This window comes from Pungitius pungitius, chromosome 9, assembly GCF_949316345.1.
Source record: "Pungitius pungitius chromosome 9, fPunPun2.1, whole genome shotgun sequence".
Taxonomy (NCBI): domain Eukaryota; kingdom Metazoa; phylum Chordata; class Actinopteri; order Perciformes; family Gasterosteidae; genus Pungitius; species Pungitius pungitius.
This window is the reverse complement of record NC_084908.1, coordinates 14,169,220-14,177,133: the sequence shown is the minus strand read 5'-3', so window position 1 is coordinate 14,177,133 and position 7,914 is coordinate 14,169,220. Positions and strand designations below refer to the sequence as shown.

General features: G+C 43.2%; 1 protein-coding gene across 2 annotated transcripts; it reads right to left on the bottom strand.

The window, feature by feature from the left end:
- Positions 1–1,386: 1,386 nt before the first annotated feature.
- On the bottom strand, positions 1,387–5,996 carry crybb1l2 (crystallin, beta B1, like 2). 2 transcript variants are annotated; one of them, XM_037472538.2, is made up of 7 exons: positions 5,480–5,996; positions 5,031–5,120; positions 4,271–4,371; positions 3,782–3,900; positions 2,982–3,114; positions 2,757–2,899; positions 1,387–2,128 (listed from the first exon to the last, which is right to left on the bottom strand). In XM_037472538.2, the coding sequence occupies exons 1-7, from the start codon at positions 5,568–5,570 to the stop codon at positions 1,957–1,959; spliced, it is 849 nt and encodes a 282-aa protein (XP_037328435.1). In that variant the 5' UTR covers positions 5,571–5,996; the 3' UTR covers positions 1,387–1,956. The 2 variants fall into 2 exon arrangements, with proteins under 2 accessions (XP_037328435.1, XP_037328434.1); XM_037472537.2 differs by having other exon boundaries at positions 5,031–5,996.
- Between the last annotated feature and the right edge of the window lie 1,918 nt (positions 5,997–7,914).

Sequence of the window (7,914 nt, the reverse complement as noted above, 5' to 3'; positions counted from 1 at the left end):
TGGGAATCACTGCACCTTTGGCAACATCCGTCTAACAGAGAATCAACAGTGCCGGAGCACTGAAGGCTTTAAGTTAAGGAGATAACTGGCAGGGGGGCAGTGTAATCGTCCTCTGTTTGTTATCGTTGTTTTGACTTGACAAGCATCCGACTTTTGGCCATTAGCTCTTGGATGTTAGAAAATGGTGTATGGAACGTTCTTATTGGAGTATTACAATGATTTGTTTCTGCTTGAATAGTAAGTTGATGAATTGGATGGCAGGTTGGCGAAGGAGGAAAAAACCCAATGAAAGGACCTATTGAGTTACATTATTGAACTGTAGACGTCATTACTGAGCCAACAATGATTAAGTGATGCTCTAATGTAGTTTGCTGAAACTTGTCTCACCATTTTCAGTTTACTTGAAGCACTCTCAGCAATTTGAAAGCCGTGTTCGATAAAAGGCTTGTCATCACAGACGGCACATTGTAAATCCACCACAAGACACAGCCTAAATGAGCGATGGCATTAATATTATAAATATGCTATTTAATATATGCTATTTTTGTATATTTGATCAACCTCTTGACTTTTTATTATTTGATCAAAAAAGTGTTCATGGTAAAATGTAGTGAAGGCCATTTAGCTGCTAACGTTTGCAGACCATAACCTGCATTAAAATTCCCTTTGGTGAGAAAGATGAATAATGCATGAAATCACTGAATGCTTTAAAGCCTAATGTACTGTTTTAGGAAGAGTGCTATGGCAAATGGGGATGGAGAGGGTTCGTCTTTCCCACATTAACAACGTTGGCCCAAATTGTTCCATTAGTAGACATCAAATCTGTGTCTGCAGTAAGCATTGTGTTGAGTGATCATGCTGTGTGATTACTGAGGATAAAAATCTTTAATTACCTCAAGATGTGCTCAAACATTACCAAATATAGTGTGCTGGTGGTTTCCTTATGTATTTGGAGTTTGTTTCCTAAAAAAAGAAGAAAAATGATTTTGGGCATTGCTCTTTTAAACGTTTCAGTTATTGTGTATTCTCCTTTTTTTTACTGCATATTTATGAAACCCATTTTTGTATTCACTATGTCTCCTGTTTTTACTTTAAGCTGTTGTAAATTTTGAGAATTTCTCCAGTGCAGGACTTATAGATGAGTTTTTTGTTTACCGCTTGGGAAACTTGTATAACAAATACTCCTTTTAAAAAAAACACCAAGTTGCCTATTTCATATTGCCATACCCGGCATGTACAAAGCAACACTAGCATTCACTTGAAGTTGTGTTTCTGATCATTTGATGCATGAGTCTAAGTCCTCCAAGCCTTCGAGGTAAGCATCATATGATTTTCGGATATCACAAACATATCTGTTAAATAAGACGTTTCAAGTGGAGCAGGATGTGAAATGCTTTATTGGGGTTTAGGGTCGATGGGGCAGCGGGATCTCGGCACCGAATATTTGCCAACACTTTTCTTGTTGGAGAATGTGTTGGTCTAAGAATCCCCCGCCACACAAACGCACACAAATCCACACCTGTGCCCCCTTCGGTGATGCTCTGATCGGCTGACTGAGGGCTGACGTTGGTGGGATGGGAAAAAGAATTGTGTGAGGGGAGGAGAAAGAGGAAAGTGGGGAGAAGGCAGCTCGCAAACGGAGAGGGAGAGCAGAAATGGAGAGAGCGTTTATTAATAGATCTAGTCCCAACAGTCTGTGTAATTATCTCCTCCTTCCCTTTAAATAACTTTTAACCGCTCACTCGATCGCCATGTTGCAAAAACAAAAAACAACGACACAGTATTTCCTCTATCCTGCATTCAAACAGCCATGGGATTTGGGGGATGAAGGAGAACGTATTACAGCCTCTCCCTCCTCCTCTCTTTCTTTGCCCTCCCTCCATTGCCTCCGTCTCTGTGCCCGACCTCGGCCTCCACCTCCGCTCCGATCCCTCTCTTCCTCGCCCTCGCCGGATTTCACTTGGAGGACATGGTGTAGCAGCCATGTGGGTGCCACTGCATGTCACGAATGCGGCGAATGGACTGCATCTGGGGGCAGCGGGCGCCAAACTCGTTGAAATGCCTGTATTCGCCCTTCTCGAGCAGGTACTGGCTGCCACGGTAGCCGGGGAACTGGTAACCCACCCAGCTGAGGGGAGGAGAAGGCAAAGGAGAAGGGAAGAAAGACCATTTGCATCATCAAAGTAGCAAGGAAAGGATTTTAAGGTGCTGTGAGAAATCAGAAATTTGAAAGGGACCAGGAAAAAATAAAAATGAAGAGAAAATTGATTGAACGTTTGAAAGATGAGTAACAGACAAGTAACGTGTGAGAGAAAGATGCAGAGGGGAAGATAACCATTAAGCAAGTAAACACATCGACCTGTTTGTCACGCTGCCAGATGCCCAATCGCAGATGTTTTCAGAGGGCTGAGAGCGCATCAAATGAAGTAATCACAGCATTTAAGAAGCGCTGCCTGCTGTCACACCTCCCAGAGCGCCGACGGGGACTGAGACGTTGAGGCGACACAAATAGTCTATTTCTGACCTCCATCTCTCGCGAATAGATTGCCGTTTGAGAGAGGCGACGGCGTGTGGTAACGACCTCTGACACGTGCAGCGGCCCATGCCGCTAGACTTTCTTATGCAGCCGGTTCTCCGTTTTTAATCTAAACTAAGAGGTCTAAGCAATAAAGCTAGAAAATGTATTTCCCCAAAACGTCAACTATTTGCTTAAAAAAAGTTGGAGAATGTTTGTAGCGTGCTGCCGCATTACTCACGTTCCACAGCTGACCTTGATGCTTCCCACTCTGTCGGTAAAACCATAGGAAAACAAGCTGGGGACGTCATCGTCCATGATCTCCATTTTACGGCCCTTGAACTCTCCAACCTCATGCAGGCAGATCTTGTGCTTCTCGGGGTCCTGGAGGAATGTGATGGGGAGAAATGGTGAGGGGAGAAAAACGAGGTAGAAGTTTACAAAGTCACGCCAAACAGGGTTTTACCATGCGGACGGGCCTGAAGGACAGCAGGTAGTCGTTCTTCTGACAGTTGCTCCAGGAGTCCCAGCGGGGATACTCGCCCTTCTCCAGGATGAACATCTCTCCGCAGAAGTTCATCTGTTCGAAGCCCACGAAGCTGAGGATGGAGGGGAAGGTCCCCAGGATGAGAGGGGAGGAAGGCCATGAACTAGGTTTGATTGTATTGACTTTTAAAGGTGAACTCCACTGAATGTACGCAAGGATATTTCTATTCATAATGAAAAGTGCTACTAAACAAAGGATGTCCACTCTACGTGAGATGAATGGAGTTGTGTGATGCGCTCGGAGCCGCAAGGTTGGTGGTTTGAATCCCGGGTGCCCCATCTGCCATGTCGAAGTGACCCTGAGCAACACCTGACCCCTACCTGCTCCCCAGGCAAAAATGTAACTCATGGGTTATGTAATGTAAGTCCCTTTGGATAAAAGCGTCAGCTAAATGACATGCAATAATATTATCTTCTCTCTCCTCGCCGTCAACATCTACTTATTTTTAATTGTTGTTATTGGTCCACAAATGAAACAATCTTTTTGCTTGTTTTTCCCACGTTATGTGTTCTACTGCTGCATTGTCACTGCTGCAAACCATTAAGGATAAAAGCCTCAGGTACATCCCTAGAAATGTGAAGTGTGAAATGTCACATAATGGTTGGGAGCAATTTTAAAAATCGCCTGCTCCGTGCTCAGAGGAGTGCGGGGGTTGGGTGCAGCGTCACTACATTCAGGTGGGCGTGTACTTGCAAGCTGAATGTGCACGGGCTACTTACGGTCCGCAGGAAACGCGCAGAGAGCGCACCCTGTCCATTCCCATGTCACACACGTTCATGCACTCGCCGTTGATCTCGATGCAGCGGCCCTGAAAGTTCTCCTGGTCATACACACTCATCTGGACAGTTGGGGTGAAGCAAAGAGTGTGAGAGCGCAAAAAGGGGTTTGAGGATTAAAAGCAACACGTAAGGAGAGTAGAAACCGTATAGGTGAGACTGTGATGAACTTAATATAGGTAAAGTAAACTGGAGTGTGGAAGGCTTTCTCCACCGTGGAGGCCTAACATGGTCATTTCTTCAGTAGACGGTCGCCCCCTCACTGAGCTGCAGGAACTAGCTGATCGTGATAAAAGACATGCGCCTAAGGGTAAACAGGTAGCGTGAGGCCAGCTGCTTCACACTGAGGGAAAAAGACTGTATGGGAAATCTATAGATGTTTGATCATCTGCTGTGTGTGTGTGTGTGTGTGTGTGTGTGTTAGTACTGCACCTTGTAAGCCATCATGCCGGGATCAGACATCTTGTTGTGACCTGCTTTCCCATCGGTCTGGGAAGCAGACTTGGATTTCTCTCCTCCAGCAGACATATTGACTGTGAAAAGAATATGCTTTAAATCAATAGCTGCGACACAGAGGGACTGTTTGAAAATGATAATTATGTGGATGAAGTTAAACGTTATTTTTCTTTTTTATTTTGATTGATTGATAAGAGACAAATTATGACAGCATATCAACAATACCTTGTGGTAATATAACACAATACAGTATTTAAAGATTACAATTTTCATTTGATCAGAATAAAGAAAATAACCTCCATGTTTCCTGAACCTGACACTCAATCCATTTAACACAGCTGAATCCAGGTTGGACTTTTCCTACAAACATTACTAACGTTTATAGCATAAAATGTCAAACTTCCTACACCAGCACACATTACCAAAATGTCCAAAAGATAACCCTACAAAAAAAAAGAAATTATCAAAAACAACTTTAAAGTTTTAAAGTCGTATTCCAGGATCCACCAGATAAGATTCAAGTATTAGTAAAAAATTCTAATCAATGTTTGAGTATAAACCCAGAATAAACTGTAGACTTAGTTTAGTGCAAAAAGATATTCACATTACGGCTGTTTGATCTTGAGCTCAAACTACGATATACTTTTTCCATAATTAGGTATTGCATCATATTGCTCCCTACCTCCCTCCTCTTTTGTCTTTTCTCATTCTGTATGATGTTTGTCCACTGTCTTACCTGTGGCAGTGTGTGCGTGAAGGTGAAGACTCTGGGCTGAGACTGGTGGTCTGTGTGAGGGTGCGACGGGCCCCTGGTCGCTTTTATATGCTGGCGCCCAGAGAGAAGGGATTACAGACACAGAAACAAACTCGCTGAGCTCACAGCCCCCACAGAATAGAAACACCCCCATCATCAAAGAGAGAGAGAGAGACAGCGGGGGAGAAAGAGACATGGGGGAAATAAGAGGAGAATACCAGGAAGCAAATGTGACCAATTAATGTATATTTGGCTGACAAAATCATTTTGTTCATGTCACAAATCCGTGACGTGAGAATAGAGTGATCTGTTACATACAGAGATCTAACACCATAATGATGGCAGCTGAGATGACCAGGGGAAGAGTTACAAAATGATCCAGTCCCAGTCCCATCACTTGTGTAATAAAGAGGCACTGGGACAAACAATACCAGGAAAAGCAATAAGCTGTGAGAAGCAATAACCGCGCCGTTCCAGATCTTGGTGAGCGAAGAGGTTTCCCGAATGTGCACGGCTCTTCATCGCTGTGGGAAGATGCTATTAAATTACCGCCCTCTGCATTTTTCTTCTTGCGTGGGTGAAAATATCGTAGTGGGCGTTAGTCCTTCAGGTCCTTATTCCCAAAAACCACATGGGGGAGAAAGCAAGCCGGTCGAATGTAACTCCCAACCAATCTACACAGACAAGGTCGCGTCAAGGTTTCGGGTTTTGTGTGCTGATGACGTCGGGAAGGAAATACAGGATGCAGCTCTTCTGCAGACGAGATCTCGAGGTACTCTGTGTGCACTTTGCTCTGACGAACAAGGGACCGATAGAGGAACGCAAAAGCGAGTGAAGTGTCAAATAAATTGTTGTGTATTAACTGTTATTCTAAAGAAACATAAACTAGTTTAACAAAAGATAGCACACATTGTTGCATGAGAACATGTGCAGCAAATAAAAAACATTCACACGCAGCACATATTTAAAACTAGTACATCATCATCATAATCAGTATGTCTTATTATTTAGAGGATATGTAAATGGGACATTTTAAATCCCTGAATTGTGTTCATTAATACATTTTTAGAAACAGATCAAATTACATATGTGATATTTGCAAAGCAGTGTACAATATGCTTTTTTAAAGACATAGGGCTACATTTGGAACACTCGCACCATGTAAACGTGAGAGGAACACCACTAAATACCTCCAGACTCTTATGAGCTGATGCTAAAGAAAGACCTACAGATGTACTATGAATGGTTCAATACATCTTTATATTCAATAAAGGTTTATATACAGACCTGCAGGTCTTTTACATCGGGTGACTAATGTTAGAAATAATGTATGATTCTGTACCAGCTGGACAAGAAAGACTGAGCAAAACACAAAGGAAATTTTTTTATAAATTGTTATAAACTTCTCAAAAGGTGCAGCATCCTGAGTGTCCTCCAGCTAGTAATGATGTACATCCACCTTCTAGGTCCATGAACTGGACGTTAGTTCTCTGTGGGAGGACGACTTCGCCTGTGCATAATGCTGCAAGAGTTACATTTAAATGGTGACCAAACATCTACATGTACCACCTGAAAAAGGCAGGGATGGCACTACACTATACACTACTATATATATATATATATATACATTCCTTCATTTACATTATTTAACATTGTATGTGCAACGTGTTGGTAGAGATGTGACTTCAGGAATTGTGTTGTGATGGAGACTTTGTGCGTCTGCGTGATGGTGATCATGTTGAGGAGACTTTGTGTCAACCATGAAGCGCTCACTAAATAAAAATGTCAGGACAGAAGACCAGATGAGGTTAGGGATGTTGCTGCGGCAACTGTGGCCCATTGTGCGAAGTGAATGACTGAATGAAAAATTGCTCTGTTGTGACGGAGGCCCAGCCTCACAATCTGACATAAACCACAAATCCGTTTTCACCTCCAGTGCTTGTATGTTTGTTTTTGTAAACATTCTCATCAGTCACTTCTAAAGCTACAGGAACATCATTATCACTTCTCCGTCAATAATGACCATCATCATTGGATGAATTCCTCTTTGCCCGTTTCCTAGCCATTTGGGAGCTCCAAATCCTCATTCTGTGCCTATAGCCCCGGGCCATTGTTGGCCTACACGAGGGCACTGCTGACCTGCACGAATAGACCAACAACGGAGCCGCATTCCCCAGCTTCACCTCTGTGCCTGCGTTGTGTATGATCTGCTGAGTGGACAGGCTGGAAGGGTGACAGGGTCACAAAGAGAGAGAGAGAGAGAGACCTAGGTGAACAGATCGCGGGGACGCGCGCGCGCGCGTGAGCGCACAAACTGTTTTTGACGCACAAAGCACTGAGGAGCGCACGAGAGGTCAACTCTCACCTGAGTCAAGCCGGTTGTATTTAGGGATAGAAACGCCAGCGCCCTGTGTCCTTCTGCCTTCAGAATAAAAGCCTCAATGGTTTTAAAGCAGGCTCAGAATCAAGACGACACCCACCGCTCTCTTACCAATGTATTCATGTATTATGCACTTCATTTTTTTTGTTTTTAATATGGCTTCCAAGATATTCTCTTTATTTATGTTGTTGTACCCTAAATCTGTCAAACCTGACTGACATAATTTGGATTTAATCCAACGTTCAGCATTATCACTTAATATCCCTGCTTATGAGAAGTCACTTATTCCTCTTATCAGACGGCACATTAAAATGCATATGAATCATTATATAGTTAAACATCTCTCATTTACATTTTAAAACTCCAACAACTTTGTATTGAGATTGCACAACTCTATGGTTGTCACGTTGTTATAGAGCTTAATTGTGAAGATCTCCAACCGGAAGTTTTGCTCTAAGTTCCGGGTGGCTTTACAAATTGGCCCGG

Excerpts from the sequence above, each read along its gene's own strand:
- crybb1l2 (XM_037472537.2), bottom strand. The coding sequence starts at position 5,244 with ATGTCTCTTTCTCCCCCGCTGTCTCTCTCTCTCTCTTTGATGATGGGG. Across the intron at positions 3,115-3,781 it reads CTGCGCGTTTCCTGCGGACC|CTTCGTGGGCTTCGAACAGA; the intron begins GTAAGTAGCCCG and ends CTCCATCCTCAG. Across the intron at positions 2,129-2,756 it reads ATCAAGGTCAGCTGTGGAAC|CTGGGTGGGTTACCAGTTCC; the intron begins GTGAGTAATGCG and ends TCCTCCCCTCAG.